Consider the following 26,233-nt stretch of genomic DNA (forward strand, 5'->3'; position numbering starts at 1 on the left):
TGATTTGAAAGTTCTCATTAAAACAAAAAAAAAAATTAACACACGAAGCAAAAAAAAAAAACAGCTTTTTGTCTGTAGTAATATGTGCAGAGGCTCCTTTTCTCAGGTCAAACCAGATTTCGCTGTTTGTCAATATGCAAAAAAATTACAATCATCTAAAATAGGCTACAATGTGATTAGATTGTGCATGCAGCATGGGTTGTTTTCTTGTGCACTATGACAAACAGATGCAGTGATGTAGTACATTCTCTGCAACAAGTGATTGACATATGTGGGGTTTAACGTCCCAAAACCACGATATAATTATCAGAGACGCTGTAGTGGAGGGTTCCGGAAATTGCAACAACCTGGGGTTCTTTAACGTGCACCCAAATCTGAGCACACGGACCTACAACGTTTCCGCCTCCATCGGAAATGCAGCCGCCGCAGCCGGGATTCGATCCCGCTTCCTGCGGGTCAGCAGCCGCTTACCTTAGCCACTAGACCACCGCGGCGGAGCCCTCTGCAACAAGTACAAATTGGTAACAAGAGTAGGAAAGATCAACAAGAAGTTAACATTAAACATATGCTACCGAGTATGACAGCACACAGAAATCGCTGTCAAGCCACCAAGCATACATGAATAGAGTGAAGCTACAAAATGGGATAGTTAGCACGTATTCATGATTTCATTGTGTTGAATTTCACACTGGAAATATGACAAGAGAAAAAGGAAGGTAGAAGTATGTAGTAGAAAATACAAGAGTTGTTTCTGCTAGATGGTGGAAAAGGAAGGTACAGTCATGTCATCTGACAATGTGATCGCCACAACCATGGGGTTAAACTATACCAGTTCTGTCCTGCAAACTCAATTTCGGCTTCTGCGTGTGCTTATGCACTAGTATTTTTAAAGGATTGTGAGATTTCCCGTGTCTCCTTTACTATTTTTGTTTTCAGTTTCAATAACTTTGGTCTTAACCCTCACGACTTTACCCCTCACCCTTCTCATATCATCGACGTGTACAGCAACATGTTTTCTAGCACTTGATAGCTCCTACATCCCTCTTTCCTTTATTGCAATAATTGTAATTTATAGTAAGTTCAATAAACTCATGAACATGAACAGAGCTTGGTACAATTATTTTCTAACACTGCAAGACTGTGCAATGACACTTTTTGCTCTGACATGGTACTATTCAAGTGCTGAATCACACACGCCAGAGCTTTGTAACAATGTCTACTGCAATGCTGAGTTTTCATGCTTTTTGTGTTATGCTTGACCAACGGTCAGAACAGCTGTTCATCCATATTATCAACAGGATCAGACAGCAAGTGACTAGTGAATAATGAGAATAGCATCATATCAAGCAACACGCATTGCTACAAAATGCTGGCCTAGATGTATGAAAATTCAATGTGTGCTTCCATGTGTACTGTCATAACCATGGACAGCTTTGACAAAGCTTTTGCACTATGAAAGCTCAGTGATATTTTGTATAAAGTCAACACAAAAGAAAGCTATAGAAGGAAACTTCTTCCAGAAAACCTGAGCAGACTGTAGCATCACACAAGCCACATTAAGGTAATTTATTATGCAATTTTTGTGAATAAAACAATGTAATTTTGGAGCAGATCTGAAGGAGAAAAAAGATAAAAAAGTGTTTGGTATAAATTCGAATTGTATGCAAATAAGTGTATGCATATAACTACGTAAAAAAAAATGCTGCACTATTGTAAACAAAGAGACAAGGCCAATATCCAGAGAATAGTCATTAATCAGGATTGGTTAACAACATACAAAATGCATATAGTGGTAAATCATTAGTGACAAGAGTGAATGCGGCACGTACACTTTCTACAAGGAACTTTTGTCAAAACATAATTGCATATAGAAAAATGAATCTCATCAAACAACCAACTGTCCGACCACTTATAAGCAAAAACTTCTTTTCCTCACATTTTCCTTACTACTACAATATCCCTCCTTGAGTTCCAACATTTCTCACCATGCCTATCCAATCAGCTAGTCAACTCCCCCCCCCCCCCCCCTTTGACAGAGGAAAAAAAAGACTGCAAACACTATCAGGTTAAAGTGCTGATTCCAGAAACATTTTCGGTTTGACCACTGTTGATGAAGCATGCTACGATGGCTCAACAAAAACCTACAAGGAAACCTGCATCTTGTTACTGAACCAATTATGCAAGAAAAAAGGAGTTCATATTTTGCTTTTACCCACAACCCCTTTAAAGAGTGAAACAGACAGAACAGCACAGGGACTAATGGCACGTTCTACTAGGATGGAACACATATAAAACTCAGCTTTGTGAGTATGCTTGTGGAAAGTAGTCAGGAGCAGTGAAACAGCAAAAACCTAAGTTGGCCTTATTTTGCTTTCCCCAAAAAAGTTACTTCATAAAAATGCACTAAGATTTCACTTGGTAAACCAGGACCTGCACTCCAATGAAATTATGTATGGCTATCCAGAACTGTAGAAAGTAAACTAGAAAAATAAACCAGTAATACTGACTTTAGTTTCATAGAGTAGGAACCCTGCACCAAAAGTTTCCAACAAAGCAATCAAGTTAAAGATGTCATCTAAATCTTAGGTCAAGAAAGGTATCCTCTATCCCCTTTAACAAGCATAATTCTTTTAAGCTCTTGCATTGAAAAAAAGTTGCATTATGTGCTTTAACAAAGAAATAACTATTAATAAAAGGGGGGCAGGGCCAGTGAGGGGTAAATAAACCACTTATTAAAGCCATTTTCATTAAGTGTGAAGAGTATGACAATAATAGGGATAGGGAAACTAAGAAAGAAAATATTTTCCTCGTTTGCAAGATCCATTTATTTATCACTGAAATCATTTTCTTTTCAAAACATGAGTCTGAATCTGCCCTTTCAATAAAAGTTGCCAGAATGGTGCGTCATGACCAAAAAGTTTATTGGCACTTATATAATATTTTCTGGAAACTGGTTTCTATGTTCACATTATGGTAGTATGCAAATCCTAAAGATGAACTTCTGATCATGAGCATTTCTCTTCACTAGGTCCTTCAAGCTGACGTAAAATTCTCACGTGATGCATTTGTTAAGGTGACAAAGACATGGCAGATGAAGAGATGAAGTATGGCAGGCTGATCATCAAGCTTCCAAATGAGCCAGTAAATGCTGTAAAATAATACAGCTACCTTCCCTCCACAACTCCTACATTCAAAATCACGTTTCAACATGGCAAAGTAATGACATGTTGGTTTCCCGTTAAGTATGCCTCAAAGCTTTCACTAACAATATATGACACTGGTACAAGTAAAGGAAGATCATGCATGTTGCAAGATACACGAGTTTGTGGCTTTAACAGTAACACTTCCACTTCAATGAGGTATTTGAAGGCTCACATCTTTCGATGTGATTGCTATAGCTGGAGAGGTATGTAAAGTGGCTGTAGTCCATGACAGTCATCACTTTCATAAAACAGGTCTCTGTTAGATGTTTGAGCCACCTTTGACACTTCAAAGCTTTATGACCAGCCTGGTTAGCAGAAGAGTATTCTATCAAACTTGGCCATTCAGTTTGGCAAAATACAAGCAAAGGTGCAGCAGGATGCTAGGAATCTAGTAAGCGTTAGTTATACACACATACACACAAAAAAGCTTTGGAATAAGGAAGTAGTGGAGGGTGAAGGCAGAGATGCAAATAGTTGTATTTCGTTTACCTGGAAGTATATCCGTCCCTCTATTTGCTTTTAAGTAAGGACACGAAAAAAGAAACAAAAAAACAATGGGAAGTTCAGGAGAAGAAGAAACAAAAAAAAAGAGAATAAACAGTCACATTTTTAAAAATAATGTGCAGTATTTCAACACATGACATCTCTCTCTCTCCCTCCCTCCCTCTCTCTCTCTCTCTCTCTCTCTCTCTCTATATATATATATATATATATATATATATATATATATATATATATATATATATATATATATATATATATATATATATATATATATATATATATATATATATATTGTAAGGCAGTGTCCAGAACCCTCAGGACTCTTCTTTATTGTCTCGAGTATATGCCCCACAACCCAAACTAATGTGGTGATGATGAGTATGTACAGATGATGAGAAGATGGGACGCATAAATAATGTTCACACTTATTTTCCCCGCACACTTGAGCGACCGGCCCGGCCGAGACTTAGGCGGGAAAAGGTACAGCGAACAAAGGGTTTCAGACGACAAACGTGGACTACCTTGGAGGCACGGTAACGACGGTCCCAGGAACCCTAGATGGCAGTGACAAGATAATGTACAGGACTAATCGTTCACAAACAACGTAAGGTCCGAGAAAGCGTGACTGAAACTTTTCACACAATCCGGGTGTACGAACAAGCATCCAAAGTAGTACTTCATCTCCAGGAAGGAAGGTGACGTCTCGACGAAAGCTGTCATAGCGTTGCTTGTGGTCTTGTTGACTGGCCTCCATGTTGAGTTGAGCACGTTGTAGTGTGTCAGCGAGTCGGGAGACGAAATGTCCTGGTGTAGTTGTGGGCATTTTCGTCGTTATATTGAAGAAAAAGGCGTCGATGATGAATGTCGGCGCGCGACCGTAGACGAGGAAGAAAGGTGAATATCTGGTGGTTTGTTGAACAGCGGTATTGTGTGCAAACATTACAAACGGCAAGATTTTGTCCCAGTTATCGTGGTTGAGTCCGATGTACATGGATATCATGTCGATTAGAGTCCAGTAGAATCGCTCTGTCAGGCCATTTGTCTGCGGGTGGTAAGGGAATGTGGTCTTATGAAATGTGCCACAAGTTTCAAGAATTTCATCAAGGATTGTGGACAGGAAGGCCTTGCCTCGGTCACTCAACAACACGCGAGGTGCACCATGGCGCAACACAATGGCTTCTAAAAAGAAGGCGGCAACGTCTGAGGCAGAGCTAGGGCGTAGAGAAGTGGTCTCCGCGTATCGTGTGAGGTGGTCGACGGCTGTGACGATCCAGCGGTGGCCTGCTGGCGTTACGGGAAGAGGCCCGGTGAGGTCTATTCCTACAGTGACAAAAGGTGTATCGGGACATGGAATGGGTTGTAATAGGCCAACAGGAGCTGAAGTAGGTCGTTTGCGGCATTGACAAAGTGCGCAAGAAACGACATAATTAGCCACAAAGGTAGAAAGACCAGGTCAGCAGAAACGGCTCCAAACGCGGTTGTAGGTCTTCTGAAATCCTAAGTGTCCCGCTGATGGGTCGTCGTGCAATGCTTCGAGAACTTGTTTTCGCAGCAAACGGGGAAGTACTGGTACCCACCGATGCCCATCCACATTGTAAGTATAGCGCTGCAGGACATTGTTCTTTATCTTGAACTGCTGTAGCTGACGATGTAGTCTGGCATTAGGTGGAGAAGGTGAGCCATTGAAGTATCCGATGATGCAGTTACAGTAGGGGTCGTCACGTTGGCACGTGGCAAACTGAGCGCTGCTGTTTAAAGATAGCGACCCAGCAACTGCCAGGGGTGATAACGTGAGTGAAGAGGAAGCCGCTTGATCACTTCAAGGGCATCGAGGATGCGTGGTTGGAGATGAAAGTGGCAGAGGGCAGCGAGAGAGAGCATCGCCATCCTGACCCTGTTTGCCGGACCTGTACACAACATCAAAAGTGTACTCTTGCAAATGAAGTATCCAGCGACCGAGGCGCCCAGACGAATTATTCAGCGAAGACAACCAGCGTAGAGCATGGTGGTCGGTAATCACAGTGAAGTGGCGTCCATACAGATAAGGTCGAAATTTCTGGATGGCCCAAACGACAGCGAGACATTCCTGTTCTGTTATCGAGTAGTTCTCCTCCACACGTGTTAGTGCGCGACTGGCATACGCAGCTACTCGCTCACGTAAAGTGCCGTCGCATTGGAGGAGGACAGCACCGATTCCGTGGCTGCTAGCATCTGTGTGCAAGAAAGTGGGTGCACTCTCGTCGAAGTGACGGAGAACTGGATCTGATGTCAAAGCACGTTCAAGGGCTTGGAAAGCACACTCGCACTCGTCGACCGTTCCCGATGTCAGAAGCTTGTGTAACGGCCCCGCAATGGCAGCAAAGTGACTGATGAAGCGGCGGAAGTAAGACGCCAGGCCCAAGAAACTTCGCAATTGTTTTTTGATTGCCCAGACGAGGAAAACTAATTACAGCAGCAACCTTGTTGGGGTCGGGTCGAATGCCATCTTTGCTGACGAGGTGACCCAATACTTTGATGCTCCTGCTGGCGAAGTGGCACTTTTTTGTATTGAGCTGAAGGCCAGCGTTCGAAATGCACGTTAGAACTTCGTCCAAACGCTTAAGGTGCTGAAGAAAAGTGGAAGAATAAATTACAATGTCATCTAAATAACATAAGCCGGTTTTCCACTTGAGACCATGTAAGACAGTATCATGCGCTCGAATGTTGCCGGAGCGTTGCATAAGCCAAAAGGCATGACGTTAAACTTGTAAAGCCCGTCTGGCATTGCAAATGCTGTTTTCTTCTTGTCTGCTTTGCGCATAGGTATTTGCCAATACCCGGATCAGAGGTCGAGACTGGAGAAATACTCTGCGCCTTGTAGGGAGTCGAGGGCATCATCTATGCGTGGCAAAAGATATACATCTTTTTTCGTGATCTTATTGAGCGCTCTGTAATCAACACAAAAGCGGACAGAACCATCCCTTTTCCGGACCAACATCACAGGAGATGACCAAGACCTGGATGAAGGTCGAATAATATCCCGTTTGAGCATACTGTGAGAATTCATTGTACGTCATCTTCCTTATCTATCAATTATCATCATCAGTCTTCGGCACGTTCCTCTTCATGATCGGCGCCATTTTGCTGTTGCTTCAATAAAGCGTCAGCTGCACCGTTGTATTTCAAGTGGTGGAAGGTGCTTCCCGATCTCTTCGACCTCTCTCCATCCAAAGCCAGCTCCTGGAGCTCCGTTCGGGACGTCGCTTGCGCCAGCAGAGCACCATGGCCCAAGAGCAAGCCCAACCGAACCACTCGCCGGCGCAACCACCAGCCGCCAACCCTAGCCCGGTCAACAACCCCCCTCGAGAGCCTCCAATCTTCTCCGGTCTGCCTGGCGAAGATGTCGAAGACTGGCTCGACAACTATGACCGCGTAGGTGTCTACAACAACTGGAACGAGGCATCGAAATTAGCACGCGTCCAGTTCTACGTCTCTCAGGTTGCCAAGACGTGGTTCCTGAACCATGAGAGCGACTTCCGCGATTGGTCTTCCTTCAAAGACCAGCTCCGACGCATTTTCGGTACACCAACCGTCCGTTCAGAAGTTGCTCGCAAGAAACTGGCAGAACGCGTTCAACATTGCGGTGAGTCCTACACTTCCTATATTGAGGATGTGCTTGCACTTTGCCGCCGTATCGACGACACCATGCCAGAAGGTGATCGTGTCCGGCACCTTCTGAAGGGTATCGGACCTACCGCTTTCAACGCCCTCGTCGCACACAACCCTTCGACGGTTTCCGACGTCGTCTCGGTATGCCAGCGGCTTGATACCCTGCAGTCAATCCGCCTACGACCCGACTTCTCTGAGAATCCCCTGGCAAACAGTATGGAGCTCCGAACCATCATTCGAGACATTATTCGTGAGGAATTGCAAGCCTACACTTTACCTCCTTCTAACAACGTTCCCGCTCAACCCACCTCTAGCGATCTGCGTGGAATTATTAGGGAAGAAATGTCAGCGTTCCAAAGCATTCACCGTGCTCCACCATGCGCCCAACCCTCCTCGTATGCACAGATCGCTGCAATGCAACCCTCGCCGTCTCAAGCACCACCACCTGTACCTGATCACGAACATCTCGCACCTCTAGTCGCCCGTCCACCGAACCCTACCTACCATTCTTCCTGGCGGGCCCCACGTCCTATTTGCTACTACTGTGGAATTCGAGGACACGTTTCCCGGGTCTGTCGACGTCGGCAGCAAGATGAACGTCGTGGTTATGCCGCTTTTGAACGAGACGACACATATGCTCGAGGTTACTACCGTTATGCCGACAGTCCTTCCAACCACCGATCACCGTCTCCTGTGCGCATTTCCAACACGACCAACAATACACGTGCATCCCGACCACGCTCCCCTTCGCCACTCCGACGCTCTGTTTCACCACTTCGGCCTGTCTCTCAACTGGCTGCCCAGCGATCGGAAAACTAAACAGTGCAGTTTTTGGAGGGAAAACTGCATCGCGGCGAAATGACCCAAGTCCTCCTGAACGACCGTCAAACATGTTATTGGTAACTGTGGAAGGTGTGCGGGTGTTGGCTTTGGTGGACACAGGAGCAACTATTTCAGTTATGCGTGCCGACTTGTGTTCTCGATTGCGGAAAGTGAAGACACCCTACCTTGGATCATCTTTGATTGGGGCCAATGGAGCAATAATTAGACCATCGGCCCAATGTACAGCGCGTGTCTTCATTGACGGTATTCTTCATCACATCACCTTCGCTGTCTTAATTTCATGTGCTCATGAACTAATTTTAGGCTGGGATTTTCTCTCATCAGCATCTGCATTAATTTCTTGCCGTCAACGTGTAGTCGAAATGACCGAGACCGATCACTGCAGCGAACGCGTCGACGAAAGACCATTGCGTTTCTTCACAGCTTCCGAATCCATACTACTCCCGGGTCAAGAGCAACTCATCACCATCACTTCTCCGAATATTGCCAATGGTGACGTCCTCATCACCCCTTCCAGCAGCTGTCTAGCTCGCGGCGTTGTAGTCCCCTCCAGCCTGGTGCGGTTCAAAGACAGTGCAGCGATAATCATTGGCCTGAACCCTACCCCAGAGCCCGTCCTCCTACCCCAAGGTTTTGCAGTGTCATGTTATGTGGATACCCAACCGGTTTCTTTGGTCTCTCTTGACGCCTTGACAGCTCAGCCACAACAGGCCCAGTCTGTTACGTCCTCCTCCTTTGCTCCCGGGATAAATCCTGACCTTTCTGCTTCTCAGCGTGAGGCGTTGCTGAATTTGCTCAGGAAACACCAGGCCTCCTTCGACACCAATGCTTCGGCACTAGGACAGACCACAGTTGCGCATCATCGCATCGACACTGAAGGTCAGACTGTTGTACGCCGTCGTCCCTACCGAGTCTCCTTGGCCGAGCGCAAAATCATCGAGGAGAACGTGACCGATATGCTAAACAGAAACATCATACGACCCTCTACCAGTTCTTGGTCATCACCCGTTGTGTTGGTACAAAAGAAGGATGGATCGGTACGATTTTGTGTTGATTACCGCGCGCTCAACAAGATTACCCGAAAGGATGTATATCCGATGCCCCGTATAGATGATGCACTTGACTCATTGCAAGGCGCCCAATACTTCTCCACCCTTGACCTTCAGTCCGGGTATTGGCAAATACCAATGGACGAAGCAGACAAAGAAAAGACCGCCTTTTCTACGCCGGACGGTCTTTACGAGTTTAACGTAATGCCATTCGGTCTATGTAATGCTCCCGCCACATTTGAAAGGATGATCGACACTGTTCTTCGTGGCCTCAAGTGGAAAACTTGTCTATGCTACCTCGATGATATCGTCGCGTTTTCTTCCACTTTTGATGATCATCTGCAACGCCTAGATCAAGTGCTTACATGTCTCTCCAACGCTGGACTTCAACTAAACACAAGGAAGTGCCATTTTGGCAACACAGCTATAAAAGTACTAGGACATCTCGTTACTAAAGATGGCATCCAGCCCGATCCGGACAAAATTTCCGCAGTCCTCAACTTTCCGCGACCCTTTCGCTCCAAAGAACTACGCAGTTTTCTTGGACTCGCATCGTACTTTCGCCGCTTCATTCGCAACTTTGCCACTATTGCCGCTCCTCTCCACAAGCTCCTTGCTAGTACCGGTTCCTTCGATTGGAATGATCAATGCGAAGCCTCATTCCAAGAACTCAAGCAGGCACTGACATCCCCACCGGTGCTTTGTTATTTCGATGACAAGGCACCTACGATATTACACACTGACGCAAGTGGACAAGGAATCGGCGCCGTACTGCTCCAGCGCGACCATGCCTTTCGCGAGAAAGTTGTCGCGTATGCAAGCCGCACTCTGACCACTGCAGAGAAGAGGTACTCGATAACCGAACAAGAGTGCTTGGCTGTTGTCTGGTCCATCCAAAAATTTCGTCCGTACCTACATGGTCGACATTTTACTGTTGTGACAGACCACCATGCTCTTTGCTGGTTGTCCACAATCAAAAACTTGTCGGGACGACTTGGCCGCTGGATTCTCCGATTACAATCTTATGACTTTGACGTCATCTACAAGACTGGAAGACAACATCAAGATGCCGACGCTTTGTCACGATGCCCTTTGCCGCAGTTTTCGGTGCACGTCACATCCCCTTGTCAAATTGGCTATACGGAGGACGCCTCGTCGATATCATCCATTTCTTCCCTACCTTCATCCACCCGTTCGTCAGCACTTGCTACTCACCAGCGAGCCGATTCTTATTGCACTGACATCATTGGTCGGCTTACCGGTGCTTCGTCTTCCCCTAATGCCAGGCTCCGGAAACAACTCCGACTATTCAAGTTGGAGGACGATGTGCTATATCGATACATTTTGCACCCGGAAGGCCACCGATGGGTTCCCGTCGTACCACGCGCACTACGCACTGAAGTTCTGCGCGCTTCCCACGACGACCCGACGTCAGGACATTTGGGTTACTACAAAACATACGAGCGCATCCGCAGTCGATTTTTCTGGCCAGGTCTTTCCACGACAGTAGCTAAATATATTGCCTCGTGCGCACTTTGCCAACACCGCAAGCGGCCCACTACTCCTCCAGTCGGGACCCTACAACCACTTCCTTGTCCATCGGAGCCGTTCTCTGTCGTCGGAATTGACCTCTTCGGGCCCCTCCCAACTACATCAGACGGCAAGAGGTGGATAGTCACCGCGGTTGATCACTTGACCCGGTACGCTGAGACGGCCTCAATCACTTCAGGAAGTGCTTCGGAAGTAGCAACTTTCTTCTTGAATGCTATTTATCTACGTCATGGAGCCCCTCGTGTCCTTTTGAGCGACCGGGGAAAGGCATTTCTTTCAAGCACGCTCAGTGAAGTTCTTCAAGCATCAAAAACAGTTCATAAAACAACATCTAGCTATCACCCGCAAACCAATGGCTTAACGGAAAGATTTCATCGCACGCTGTGTGACATGCTGTCCATGTATATCCGACCGGACCATCGCAATTGGGATGCCATACTACCCTTTGCACGTATGCATATAATACGTCAGTTCAACGAACCACAGGCTATTCTCCATTTTTCCTAGTATACGGACGCCAACCGACATCACCACTCGACGTTTCATTCTTTTCTGGCCCCGTCAACTCTTCACCATTCGTTTGCGACCAGTTTCTGTCCCGCGTTGCTCGATGCCGTCGTCTTGCCCGCGTAAACACCGAAGCTAGCCAAGAAGATCGCAAACATCGTTACGATGCCACTCACCGCGTCGTTCTCTACCGCCCTGGCGACAATGTACTTCTGTGGACTCCTGCGCGAACGCCTGGCTTATGCGAAAAGTTTGAGTCACGCTATCTTGGCCCTTACAAAGTTATCGAACAGACCTCACCGGTGAACTACCGTGTCACACCTGTTCATGTTCCCACTGACCAACGCTGCCGCGGGACAGAGATTGTGCATGTTTCGCGTCTCAAGCCCTATTGTATGCGTTCCACAGCGCAATTCGCGGCCAGGCTGGCCGCTTCCGTCGACGGGGGAAATTAGTGTGAGAATTCATTGTACGTCATCTTCCTTATCTATCAATTATCATCATCAGTCTTCGGCACGTTCCTCTTCATGATCGGCGCCATTTTGCTGTTGCTTCAATAAAGCGTCAGCTGCACCGTTGTATTTCAATACCAACAATGTTTTCCTCAATGATTTGCCACTCTGTCGAAGACACACGGTATGGGCGGCGGCGTACAATGGAGCTGCCTTCGGTTTCAATGCTGTGCTCTGCAACGGAAGTGCGGCCCAGAACCATGGAATGTACGTCAAACGAAAGGCTGTGCTTTTGGAGGTCTAGGAGGTCTCTCTTTTGCTCGGCAGTGAGGTGAGGACTTAAGGTAGCATTTAATTCAAGAGTGGTAGCCTTGGTATCAGTTGAAGCAGACAAACACGCTGATTCTGCATGAACCAGCGAAAAAAGTTTGCTGTCAGCGAAGCAGCTCACAGCAGTGCCCTAGGGCAGCATCACTGGTGAAGAAGTTGGGTTCAAGGCGGTAACCAATGCTTTACCATCGTTAAACCGCACAAGGCCAGGTGCGATGAAAAGCCCGGCAAGTTTGAAGCAAACTGATGAAGCTATGAACATGTCAACGGTATCTATAGCATCCGAAGCGATCGTGAATACTTGTTCATCTCCTGGCGAAATGAAACAATCAGCGGCAGCAACGAAACGGAAGCTGTATGGATCGACATCGGATGAACTTTCAGTAGCTGACATATGAATTACTCGCTGACGACACGATATGAAAGCTGATGCCGGAGAAAGGAAGTCTCATCCTAAAATGAGTGCGTGAGTGCACAAAGAAAGTACAAGAAACTGAACATGGTGAAGGATGCCATCTATGAAAACGCGGACTGTACAAACACTTAAAGGCTGAATAGGGACTTGAAGGTGATAGGGCGGTCCAGTGGTGTAGAAATCGTCCCCTTCAGAGTCATCAAAGCTTCGTCTTTCGTCTTGCTGACGGCGTTGGCAGAACCTTGAAATATGACCACGGATGCTGCAATAAAAGCAAGCCGGCCGCGTAGTGCGCCAGGCGTTGTAAGGCTGGGCAGATGCTCGCGGTGCGAGTGAGTTAAGTGAACCATGCACTCCAGGCGCTCGTAGCTGCATTGGCTTTGCTGGGGTGCAGGTGTCATAGCAGCGACCTGAGCATAAGTAGGCATAGACACAGGATGTGAGCTCGGAACAAGTGTGTCAGTCAGTCATCGAGTCCAGGCTTTGGTGGGGCGCAGGTGTCATTGCAGCAACGTGAGCATAACTTGGCATGGACACGGGATGTGAGCTCGGAACTGGTGTGCCAGTCATCAAGGCCAGTTCCTCCTTCACGACGTCGCGTAGACTAGTAGGAAGTGGCGCCATTTGAATATCAAGGTGGCGAGGTGAAGCTTGTGCATGAAGTTCCTCGCGGATGATAGAGCGGATCAATGCACGCAGCTCTGTTGTGTCATGGCTCGAGCTCAGATCAGACATATCAGGTAGCACCCGAGTGGTCTGAAGCTCCTCAAGGCACTGGCCGGTAGCAACAACATCGGCTACGGTCTGGGGGTTCTGCACCACAAGCACATTAAAAGCGACTGTCGCAATGCCTTTGAGCAGGTGGTGCACACGGTTGTTTTCCGTCATATAGTTGTCGATGCGGCGGCAGAGGGCGAGAACATCTTCAATGTAAGAAGTGAGAGACTCACCGGGGTGTTGAACACGTGCACCAAGCCTCTCCTTGGCAATATCCGAGCGCACTGACGGGTTGGCGAAAATCTGGCGGAGGTGATGTGTAAAGGCGGGCCATGTCGGAAAATCTGTAGCGTGGTTGAAAAACCACGTCTTTGCGACACCGCTCAAGTAGAATGCAACGTGAGTGTGAGTGAGTTTCGCAGGCTCATTCCAATTGTTGATGGCACTCACGCGGCCATACTCCTCGAGCCAGTCTTCAACGTCCTCACCCGGAAGCCCAGCGAACAGCAAAGGATCCTTTTGAGGGCTGGTGACCAGGTGAGAAGGGTTTCTTGGCGGTGGGAGCGGTGGCGAAACAGCCGTGCTAGGCTGGTCGGCTTGCGACATTACCGAACCCAGGTTGTTTAACGGCGGCCTGAACGGAGCTGCAGGGATATGTTCTAGAAGACGCTGAGGGTGTCTGAGAGCGCGAGAGGATGCAGGGACCGGGCAGCACTCTCCACCACTTGTAAGACGGCGTCCAGGACCCTCAAGACTCTTCTTTATTGTCATATGCATATGCCCCACAATCCAAACTGAAGTGGTGATGATGAGTATGTACAGATGAGAAGATGGGACGCATAAATAATGCTCACAGTATATATATATATATATATATATATATATATATATATATATATATATATATATATATATGTAGAAGGAGAGGGAGAGATATGCGATTTTACTTAACAACTGTTCACTTTGCCGACCTTTTGACGAGAGCACATCTTTTTCAAAGCATAACAATATTTACATATTTTCCTTGTCTTCTTATAGCATGTTCATACAGGAGAGGACAGAAGGAAAAGATGAAGGAAGAGGGATAGGGGGGAAAAGAGAGAAAAAAAAGAAAAAATTTAAAAACAAAGAAGAAAAAGAAAAAAACACGACGGGGTTTAAGGGACGGCATCTCAAGAGAGTAATCTAGTAATCTGAGTGCCAACACAGTAGTAGTGAAGGAGTGATGCCATCATTGACAACAATACACCTCACTCACCCACCCGTGCCCCAAGTGGACACTGTGAAGACCCGCGTTTAGTATTGCACCTTCCGGTGCAATCCGCGGGCAGCTTGTCCATCTTCGAAGTTTACGGCAATTCAGTGGGGGGAAGACTTGAGAGCTTGGAGTGCATGTCGGCGGCTCCGGAAGATATGAAAAAGCCAGTAATGTGGCACCGGCACCACTATTCATAATATGCATTGGCTTCTTTCAGGGAAAAAAAAAATAAAAGGTGCATAAAAAAAAAAGATGACTGTACGACGTCCGGCACCACTTATCTGTGCGTGCCAGCTGTGCTTGAAGCGGCAAACTGATTCTATTCATTCCGCTATATTGCCAGATGCACACACTTACAGCTGTGTCAGGGGATAATATTATTGTCACGATATGGAAAGGCAGGGGTCGAGGACTGATTAGAAAGAGGCGTTTGCATCTTTTAGTGATCGTAACGCTGACAGGGTGCCTAGTTGTTCATTTGTTCCGTTTTTTATTGTGTTGAACTTGTAGATAAAGTACGATTCCCGTTGTTCCCGTTCTCTGATTGTTCGAAAATTGTTTTCCAATAGTGCAACCCTGATTTCATCAAAGCTGTGATCTTTCAAAGTGCTGTGTGTTGAAAGTGGAAGGCCTCGCAGTGAACGTACATGTGCCTGATGGCTGTTGAATCTTATTCTAAATGTCATGTCTGTCTGGCCCACATATTGCATGTTACATACCCCACATTCCAGTAGGTATATGACGTTGTCCGAGTCACAGTCCAGTGCACCACTTATCCTGTGCTTAAAATTTGAGTGGGTGCTTTCTGCCACTGTTGTTGTCTGCATGTGTTTGCATACTTTGCATCTGCTTTTTCTGCTAGCAGATTTGTCTGAATCTGTGTGCTTGGGAATAGGCAATGCTGGTCTTGGAGTGTTGCAGGTGGCCGCTTTTGAAGTGCAGATATTATTGCCTGTTCGTTTCTGTATACGCTAGTTACTAACGGACCATCCTCTGTTCGAATGAGCATATTAAGGAAGCTTATTTCGTGTTAGAGTAGGAGTGAGTAAAATAAATGCTGGTATGCGCTGCGTAAATGCCTGGTTGAACTTGAGGAGCTCGTTTTCCAAATATGTCCACATTATGAATATGTTGTTTAGATTAAAGGTTCAATGTTGCAGGATGAAAGAAAATTGGACTCTATATAGCGCATGAATATGTTAGCGTAGTCTGGGGCCATTCTTGTACCCACTGCTGTGCCACTGATTTGAACGTAGTACTGATTGTTCAATTCGAAGCTGTTCAATTCGAGTAAAAGCCTTGTTAAGATTTCAATTACTACTCTTCTTGAATATGTGTCAATGTTGTGGGTGCCATACGATTCAACAAGTGCCCTTACAACATCGTCATGCGGGATATTTGTGTAGAGTGAACTAACATCCTATGTTACCACAAATGCACCGTCTAAAATTTTTACTTCCGATATTTCCCAAGCGAAATAATTTTTGTCATGCAAAAAGGACTTGTGTGGGTAGGATGTCCTTGATTAAAGAGTCAATATACTAACTAGATATAGGTTCAGTTAACATTCCCGTGCCTGATATAATGGGTCTGCCCAGGTTTACATTTTTATAATTTTCGGCGGCATGCAAAAACGACTTGGTGCCTAAAGCACCGTAATAAGTGCCTTTCGAAGCTTCGAATCAATAGCACCTTCACGTGCGAGTTCCTCTAGGGTTGTTACAATTCTCTCTATGTGCTCGGTGGTAGGGTCCGAGTCGAGGTGTTCAAAGAATTGTTCATCATTTAGTTGTCACTTGCCTTCCTCAATGTATTCCGATCTATTTAGAATAACAGTCGCGTCTCCCTTGTCTGCTGGTATAATGACGAGATCTTCGCGGTTGCTCAACATGAGTAGTGAATTAATTATCTTTCTTTCCTTGATATGTTATTCATACTTGTCTTGTGCATCTGGTGTGCATGGATGACATCTTTCTGAACCGTGTCTATATACAGTCGAGCCCACATATAACGGCCCCACTAAAACAAACTTTTGCTTAAAACGAACAATATCCGCATGACCGTGAATGGCACAGTTGCACTTACAACAAACGTCTCCTAGTGCCGCTGATCGTTTACAGCGAACGGAGTCAGCGGTCTGCCGACTTCCCGGGAAACCACTTTCGACCATCGATCAGGCATCGACGAGGTGCCCATACATTCTGATTATTAAATGCCGACCCTGCCTCTGTGACCCTCTAGTTGCCGCTCTTCCCGACCCATGAAGGAAGGAAAGCTGTTTTTTTCCTCCATGCCCCGACTCCTTCTTGTTACGCACACCTCCATCCCGCTGTCTTCCCGCTACTCGGAGCACCCGGCATCGCCAGGCGAAGCCTGTGTTTTCACATTGTCACCGATCTTTCGAAGACAGGTCGGCCATCTACCCTGTTTTTGATCGCTGGTTCTGTCATTGGCGTCGCCGGCCTGGAGTGACCAGACCATTTGCCAACTTCGTTGGCCACCGACTGTATCCGATAATCTGCGTCTAGTGCACGCCCGTACGCTACCCTACCAACCTAGATAATTTGCGATTTGTTTCGTGTTCAGGACTTAATCTCGCTCACTTCGCACTCAACTCAGCATGCCTTCCGCGCATGTGCGGAAGCGTCAAAACGGCTCTAAATTTGTGCGGAAAGTTCGTGAGGTGACGCAAACCTGCCGGCGCAACAAAAACATTTTTTTACCACAGCCGCAGATTCTTCGAACACCGCCGCGTGCACTGATCCAGGCGGCTGTGGTTTGACTTCCGCGCGCGCAGACACTCTTTCAAGTTTTTCTACATGTGAGTTTGGCGGACCTTTCAAGCAAGCTACCCAACCTGCCTTGTTCCCGTGTGTCTTGGTTTTCAAGAAAGGTCGCCCTCCCACCGCATCCTCTCCTCTCTTTACCGCAAATCTGCTCTCCTCTCTTGATCACAACCCCTTCGCCCGTCTCCACCGCTCCGCGACGCCAGCCACGCTGGCTCGAATTAGTGTCGTTTTCTGACTGGAAATGGGCCCAGAGCTGTTCCACACGTTCTGGCATGCGTGTCGCGTGTGCGCGTCTTGCTCGTTCTTGGTGTGCGTGTGTGGTCATGATGGCAGATAGGAGGTCTAGTACGCTTTTTCCTGCCGCTCAACAAAACGTCAAAAGTGTGACCGCTTGGCTTGAGTGTAATCCACGCGTTAGGTGCCGCGTTGTGGAGCGCTTGCTCATAGCTGTTGACCACCTGGCAGCCAACTTGCCGCTTCGGGCGTCCCGGTATTCAGCTGTGGAGATGGTGAATATTTCGTGGGCAACGGTGACAGCTACAAGTGTGCGAAACTGTTTTTTCGAGGCCGATTCGTCGACGTCGGGCCTGATGCTGAGTCTGAAGCTTCCGAACAGAACCACTGCGGCAGCAATTTGTGGCACCGTTTTCGTCGACTCCAACCAGCGAGAGCGGGTGCGACATCTGTAGCGATGGTTTAATTACAGCCGATTATGATGCCGACACTGCGGAACCGTGCACGGATTGGGGCATTATGAATGAAGTAAGTGGCGAGAGCGATTGGGAGGAATCGGATTGCGAGAATGACGAAACTTTGGAGCCGGTGCCTCATGCAGCTTATGCCACGGGCTTCGGCAAACGAGCACCCTGTCGTTTTAAATGAACTCGAGACCGCCCTTATCGCTTCTTCTCTTTAAAACACGTGCATTACGGACTTTTTGGAGCAAAGAAAGTTTGTGTTTTCACTCTCAACTTTTTTTAAAAGCTGTGTTTCGTTTACTACGAACTTCGGGATACAGCGAACGGATGCCACATCACGCTCAGGTTCGTTACAAGCAGGCTCGACTATAGATCCAAATGTCGATGTGTGTTGGTGTCTGGGGTCCATTGTCGTCCGATTACCCCACGAAAAAGTGGATTACCTTTTTGGGGTTTATAGAAGAAGTATTCTTCCTATCGTAGGTTTTGTGCTAAGTCGTCTAGGTTTTTCAGAAGTGTAAATTCATCGTACTTTCCATTGCTCAGCAGAATGTAAGTCCATGTGCTAGTACAGTCAATTCTTCTTTGCTAAGTTCTTTACCTGAAAGGATGATGATGTTTGGTTCTTTGGGGGGTGGTGGCAAATTTTCCTGAATGTGAGGTGGCTTGGTATTATTCATTTAAGCAACACTGGGTATAGCTTGTGGTGAAACATTTACTTCGCACAAATTTCTTTCTCCTAAGCATTTCCATTTGCCCCGTTTTTTTTTTTTTTTGTGCTCAAATAAATCCAGCTCTTTGGCCTCCATCTCCAAAAGAGGAAAGTTATTTCGTGCATACCAATCCTCGTCTGTCAGTGTCCTTAGAGTCTTTTTACAGTGTTCAATGGTGACCTTAGTTAGCTCCTGTGTGGCGTGATTGAGAATTTTGTTTCACTGTTCCAGCTGTGGCATGCGCATAGGCAGTCGTGCACTCCATGATGGGAATCCCGAAGGGATCTGCGAGCTCCAGAGGGAGCAGTGGCTGTGTCAGGGGCTGCTTGGTTGCCTTTCTTCCCTTCGCCACCTCAACAGGTGTCACCGGGAAGGTCACACCAAAGTGCCTTGGCGTCTCCCGAAGCTCGTACACCTCCGGCTGTGATGCGTGGTCCAGCGAGTTGCTGATGTAGAGCCGCTGTAGGTCAAGGAGCAGGTTATAAAGTTATAAATGTTCCATGCCAGGAGTGACAATCCAGCGAAGCTCAGGAGACCAGCGGCCGCGAGCATAGTCTATGGTGGGAATGTGTCGATCCCATGGCCCACACGCCCTCTCTCACATGGCGCTAATTCAGCAGTCCCAAGTTAAACTCCCGAACTTGAAGGTTGAACCTCCTCACCGCATGCCAGTTAGCCAAGCGCATCCCAGCATTTATTTTACACTCCTACTCTAACACTAAAATTAGCTCCCTTGATGTACTCATTCAAATAGAGGATGGTGCGTTAGTAACTAGTGTATACAGAAAACCTACAGACAGGCAACAATATCTGCACTTCGAAAGCTGCCACGCGCAACACCAGCATTCCTTACTTCCAAGCACACAGATTCAGACAAGTCTGCTTGCAGAAAAAGCAGATGCAAAGTATGCAAACACATGCAGGCAAGAACAGTGGCGGAAAGCACACACTCGCAATTTTAAGCACAGGATGAGCAGTGCACTAGACTGTGACTCAGATATCATATACCTCCTGGAATGTGGAGTAAGTAACATGCAATATGTGGGCCAGACAGACACGCGGTTTAGAATAAGATTCAACAACCATCGGGCACATGTACGTTCACTGCCAGGCCTTCCACTTTCAACACACAGCACTATGAAAGACCCCAGCTTTGATGACATTAAAGTTACACTATTATAAAACAATTTTTGAACAATCAGATAACGGGAATCTTACTTTATCTACAAATTCAACACATTAAAAAATGGAATAAATGAACACCCAGGCACACTGACAATGTTACGATCACTAAAAGACGTAAATGCCTCTCTCTAATCAGTCCTCTACCCCTGGCTTTCCATATTGTGACAATAATATTATCCCCTGACACAGCTATAAGTGTATGCATCTGGCAATATAGTGTAATGAAAAGAATTGGTTTGCCGCTTCAAGCACAGCCGGCACGCACAGATAAGTGGTCCCGGACGTCGCACAGTCATCTTTTTTTACGCACCTTTTATTTATTTATTTTTCTCCTGAAAGAAGCCAATGCATATAATTTATAGTGGTGCCGGTGCCACATCTTCATATCTTCCGGAGCCACCGACATGCACTCGAAGTCCTCAAGTCTTTCCCCCCATCGATTCGCCGTAATCTTCGAAGATGAACAAGCTGCCCGCGGATTGCACCAGAAGGTGCAATACTAACACGGGTCGTCAGTGTCCACTTGGGGGAAGGGTGGGTGCGTGAGGTGTATTGTTGTTAATGATGGCATCACTCCTTTACTACTACAATGTTGGCGTTTACATTACTCTCTTGAGATGCCATCCTTTTTTTCTCTCTTTTTCCCCCCCTTACTTTATTCCTTCATTTTTCCCTTCTGTCCTCTTCCCTCCTACCTCAAATGCTATGAGAAGACATGGGAAATATGTAAATATTGTTATGCCTTGAAAAAAGACGGGACTACCGTCAAAATGCAGCAATATAAAGAGTTACATGAAAGCGCATATATTTTCATACTTATAACCTTGCGGCAACTGACGTTTTTTGGCATATAAACCACATTATATATATATATATACCAGCCTACAGAGCATCGAACGCGTTATTCAAAGGTCGTAGGTTGGATTCCTGCTCACAGCTGGTTATTTTTTCATCCACTTTTCTTTCTTATTTACATTTCATTGGTTCTAATAACTTCCCCTGTACATTCTTTGGCATTACTGTCTGTTAGATCTCATTATTATTGTGTTAAATACATGGAAAAACTAGCCCTTAGGTATACACTTCTTTCCCTTATATATATATATATATATATATTTCACTTGGTTTGCTTTCTTAGAAATTGTGGCTCAGTACAGGATCTAGATAAATCAAATCCAATAACAAAGGCTAAAGCTTGGTTCCTCGATGCTATCTCAAAATCATTTTCTGAATTTACGATATTAATTAGAAAGCCTAAAAATAGAGATTAGCTAGTTCTGATATTACAGTACCAATTTCACTGTCATGCACAACCAATTGTGCAGTACCAATGTCAACTCAACCAAGCTCAACCTAAATCAGTATAAAAAAAACAGCATACCATAACACAATCCCTGGGATCTTCTATGACTGAACTGAAGAGTTTAGATATCTAACATTTTTTGGCTGATTTTTTTAGCAAATGGCTTCTTCGCTTTTCAACAGGTAAAGCTGTATTTATTTTTGTCCTTGAGATTCAAGATTAAAACCAGATACTGGATTTCCATTTGGTTGACACTGCCGCTGCAGAATAAAAAATGACCTAGACACCTCATTACCTAACTAAATGAACATCACTAAGGCTCATGTCACAAGCTCATAGTGACAGTACCACTGCACTGATACAACACACAACCGTAAGCAACACTGTGCATATAAGAATTATTTCCCAAAGAGTAAATAAAACAATTGAGCATGAATTTCTCAAACTAATTGCAAGCTTGCTTTCCATGTAATATGCTCTCAGAGACAAACAGGTAATCTTACATCATAGTGCAGTAATTCAATGACTTTGGAGATAAGATTATTAATTAAGTCCATGATGCAGTTTGCTAGTGACTGTGACTGGCCTGGTCAAAATTACAGTTACTTAACTGCACCTTACGTACTGTTGAGATTTATCTTTTTAACCAGCCTACAGACTTCAACAAATGTGAAAGTTATTTCCGATTGCGATATCTAAAAATAAGAGAAGACTTCACAAACAGGGATAATGAGGCAACCCTAAGGCATTTTTTTTTTTTACTGCAATCAATCACAAAATCTGGTTGGCACTGCAACTTCATAAATTCAGGGATAATCTGCTTTAATGCAATAATTGCTAGGCATCACTTCTGTAAAGCCACAAAAGCAGATATATCACTCACTGTGCAAAAAGCAGTCATACTTGAAGCAACGCCGACAGAAAAGAGTCCTGAAAGAGTGCATGCTTTGTTCACGGGGTACCGACTGAGCGAATGGTCCATCCATGTTAGGTGTGCATTCAGGGGGCACTGTTGGTGGATTCACTTTCTCCATCAACTCCCGGTACCTGTTGGAAAGGTGATCTGCTTTCAGCAGCTGAGTGGCACATCTATTTGGTAAGATATGACATGCAACAGCAAAACAGTTGTTCACCAGAAAGTACAAATTCTTGGAAAATAGGACAAAAGTACAACATGCCAACCATTCAAGATGATGTACTTACATGTGCTGGTATTGTACACTTTCAAAAGATGACAGTGGATTTGTAGAGCACAAGGGCTGCATTGCAAATGCTTTGAGCTCAAAATGAGCATTTTATAGTGGGTTCTTCAAAAAATCTGTCCGAAAATTCTCAAGAACAAGGAAACTGAATAATTCCAAAAACGTTGCCAGTGGCCACCTTTTCAATATTTCAAAGTAACAATCAGCTTTTACCAGGAAGAACTTGAATTCGTCTATTTGATCTCACTGCCTGTTTCCTCGAATTAATAAGTTAATTAACTATCTTCTGTACAATTACTGCCACAGTTAAGGTTTCTATTTATCTTAAAATGTCAGCTGCCACAAAAAAGTAATGGTAAAGGCAACAAGCAAACATGACATCCCTTATTTTTGGAAATTTGGGCCACATTTCTTGAAACATACAGCCAAGGTATAAATACCTTAACTAACACTGCACTTGGACAGCATCTGCTCTTTTAGAGTGATGTGCTCATAATAAGCATGGCAAACTTGTGAGCAAAAAAAAAAAGTAGCACACACAAACCTTCATGTACACATTACAATGTCACTCGTTCACCAAATAAAGACTTATCATATATTAAACCATTTATTTTAAACCATGTCTTCTATACCAGATATTTCAAGAAATGTGTGCAAAAGAACTATTGAAAATCAGGAAAATGCTATCTTTGCTCACTGACTTTACAATTGCTTTCTCTATAGCAGTAGGCATCTTAAGATTGTTGTAGGCATAATTTGATACAGTAATTAAATAAAATTAATCAGGTTTTCAATTCTTAGAGTTGAGGCAATTATGTCAAATGGGAGAATTGAATCTCTTCATATGTGTGTCATGCATGCTATAATTGCAAGCACTGCCTGCACACCCACACAACTTAGTCAGTTCATGATCAATATAGTGACACATGCTCATTCTGGCCATCTCAGAAAAATATAGCAGTTGCATTTATATGTGTTTTGCTTATACTGCTGAATTTCGCTTACTTTCATGACTTGCATATTATTGCTAAAAGTCTTTGCTTTTTCAAAATCTTTAAGTTGCGATGTGTTCTCTACACATTGATTGATATGTGGGGTTTAACGTCCCAAAACCGTGTTCTCTACACAAAGAACATAAATTATCCTATATGAAAGTGACCACGTATATCCACCAATTAAAGGGCTAATTAATTTACCTTTAATTACTGTCATAAAACTTTCACAATATTTAAGAATTTTGAACACATTTCTAGAAACACCCAGTATACTTCATGTATGCACATGAAGTATACTTTCATGCGGTGGCATTTATTAGGCAAAACAGCACTTCTTTATCCTTGAACTGTGATAAGCATAATACTATCAACGTCGAATGAAATGAGAACAGTGGCAAGCATTTGCAAAAATTATAGTGTGTGCCATCCAGTCATCACCGTGACCACACATATGCGCAGTGCTGCCAAACCAGATGCCCGACTGTCAATGTAGACGACTGGAACACACCACCATCATCATCATCATCAGCCTGACTAAGTCCACTGCAGGACAAAGGCCTCTCCCATGTTCCGCCAGTTAACCCAGTCCTGTGCTTGCTGCTGCCAATTTATACCTCCAAACTTCTTGATCTCATCTGCCCACCTAACCTTCTGTCTCCCCCTAACTGGCTTGCCTTCTCTGGGAATCCAGTCAGTTACCCTTAATGACCAGCGGTTATCCTGTCTACGCGCTACATGCCCGGCCCATGTTCATTTCCTCTTCTTGATTTCAGCTATAATATCCTTAACCCCCGTTTGTTCCCTAATCCACTCTGCTCTCTTCTTGTCTCTTAAGGTTACACCTACCATTTTTCCTTCCATTGCTCGCTGCGTCGTCCTCAACTTAAGCAGAACCCTCTTTGTAAGTCTCGAGGTTTCTGCTCCGTAGCTAAGTACCGGCAAGATACAGCTGTTATATACTTTCCTCTTGAGGGATAGAGACAATCTACATGTCATAATTTGAGAGTGCTTGCCAAATGTGCTCCACCCCATTCTTATTCTTTTAGTTACTTCCATCTCGTGGTTTGGCTCCGCTGTTATTACCTGCCCTAAGAAGACATAGTCTTTTACAACTTGAAGTGCACTATTACCTATCTAGAAGCGCTGCTCTTTTCCGAGGTTGTTGTATATTACTTTCGTTTTCTGCAGATAAATTTTAAGACCCACTTTTCTGCTCTCCTTGTCTAACTCCGTAATCATGAGTTGCAATTCGTCCCCTGAGTTACTCAGCAATGCAATGTCATCGGCAAAGCGCAGGTTACTAAGGTACTCTCCATTAACTCTTAACCCTAACTGTTCCCATTCTAGGCTTCTGAAACGCTCCTGTAAGCACGCAGTAAATAGCATTGGGGAGATTGTGTCCCCCTGCCCTACACCCTTCTTGATTGGTATTCTGTTGCTTTCATTATGAAGCACTATGGTAGCAGTTGATCCCCTTAGATTTCTTCCAGGATGTTTATATATACTTCATCGACGCCCCGATTCTACCACATGCTATACCATTACTAATGCTTGCAACTGTTCCTATTTCTTTGATACTGATAGTACATAGCTTTTAATATTTCTAAACAAAAAATACATGTAGTGATACGAACCGCTCTTTCAATTCTTGTGGGGATCGCTTATCAGGAAACACAGAACAGATGGCAGTAAAAATGAAGTCTGTCGGTAACCCTCTGTCATCGTATTTGTCTTGAAAAAAGAAAAAAGACACAGAAAGAAATCACAATATAGAAATACTGTGGGAGTGTTCGACACTTCTTAAATGTGTATCACTTCGAAAAAAAAAAAAGTTTTTTTAAGAAATAGGAAGGGTCATTCAAGGTAAGTACATCCTCTGTGACAAAATGAAATTAGGCTGTCAAGGATGATAACATTCCTGCAAGAACAAAACGGAGCTGATGAAGCTGTGTGTGTCTCAGCAGCACATGAAATAATCCATTACTTACAGGTCCACAATGCAGTGTATAGTGACGATCTTGTTTGCACAAAGACTATTGCTTGAAGCCATTTTCTATGCCCAACCTAACAAGTCCTTAGACAGCTCTCTCATTCTACTTAGAAAGCCCTCTTAGAAATCCCTCTCATCATACTTTATTCGCTACCTCTGAGAGGTAGCAAATAAAGTATGAAGTGAATGACCACAAAATCCCTCATAGTCTGCGATTTGTGCTCTTTTGGGAGACCTTATTCAACCCCACTGCGGCCTGAAATTCCTCGTTTGTTATCTCACAGATCTGTTATCCAGTTTCTTTTGACATTTATGGTGGTGTATAGGCAGTGTTTTTGTAAAATTTTGCATACAAAAATGTTGGTTTGTATATTGAAGCAAAGCTTTAACATATTGCTTAAACTTGACATTTTCAAAAAAAATCTGAAATTATTGCCTACGCCTAGCAGAGAAAAAAACGGCGTGGTCAGTCAAGGATCCAATCTCAATGGATTTCTTTTCAATATGGCTTAAAAGAGTGAAAGGGACCAAGAAAGGAAAATAGGAGGAAAAGAACGGCAGGGCAATATACTCTTCATGGCATATTAAAGGGGTGCTGAAACAAAAACTTTGGCCTCGCATTTTTTTCTGCAACTTGTTGCAGCAGGCCAGTTAGTCATAACGTGGCTCATTGTTTCCTGCAGCTATGACAGATGATTGATTACAGGTTCCTCGTTAACGACCAGTTTCAGTTTGAGAGCTCCAAAAACCACAAGCCACTGGATGCAACTATCGCCACCTACCGTGGGCAGCTTTCGACCATGTTGTCACACACAACTGTGACACATTTCCGCACGCTCCACATCGAGAAGTCCTTGCGAATAGGAAATGGCACTACACTA

At 44.9% G+C, this 26,233-nt stretch overlaps 1 protein-coding gene across 14 annotated transcripts in view; it reads right to left on the reverse strand.

Annotated features, from left to right (window-relative positions):
- LOC119181751 (histone-lysine N-methyltransferase EZH2-like) overlaps positions 1 to 26,233 on the reverse strand; it is a 124,969-nt gene that overhangs the window by 23,832 nt on the left and 74,904 nt on the right. For 12 of the 14 annotated variants that reach the window (XM_075875518.1, XM_075875520.1, XM_075875516.1 and 9 more), the window contains 3 exons: positions 24,997 to 25,093; positions 22,049 to 22,212; positions 3,693 to 3,719 (listed from right to left, as the gene is read on the reverse strand). In XM_075875518.1, coding sequence (XP_075731633.1) covers positions 3,693 to 3,719; positions 22,049 to 22,212; positions 24,997 to 25,093 — 288 coding nt within the window. The remainder of the gene's footprint in view (positions 1 to 3,692; positions 3,720 to 22,048; positions 22,213 to 24,996; positions 25,094 to 26,233) is intronic. The other 2 variants (XM_075875519.1, XM_075875529.1) reach the window with 1 other exon arrangement.

Source organism: Rhipicephalus microplus, chromosome 10 (genome assembly GCF_043290135.1).
Source record: "Rhipicephalus microplus isolate Deutch F79 chromosome 10, USDA_Rmic, whole genome shotgun sequence".
Lineage (NCBI taxonomy): Eukaryota > Metazoa > Arthropoda > Arachnida > Ixodida > Ixodidae > Rhipicephalus > Rhipicephalus microplus.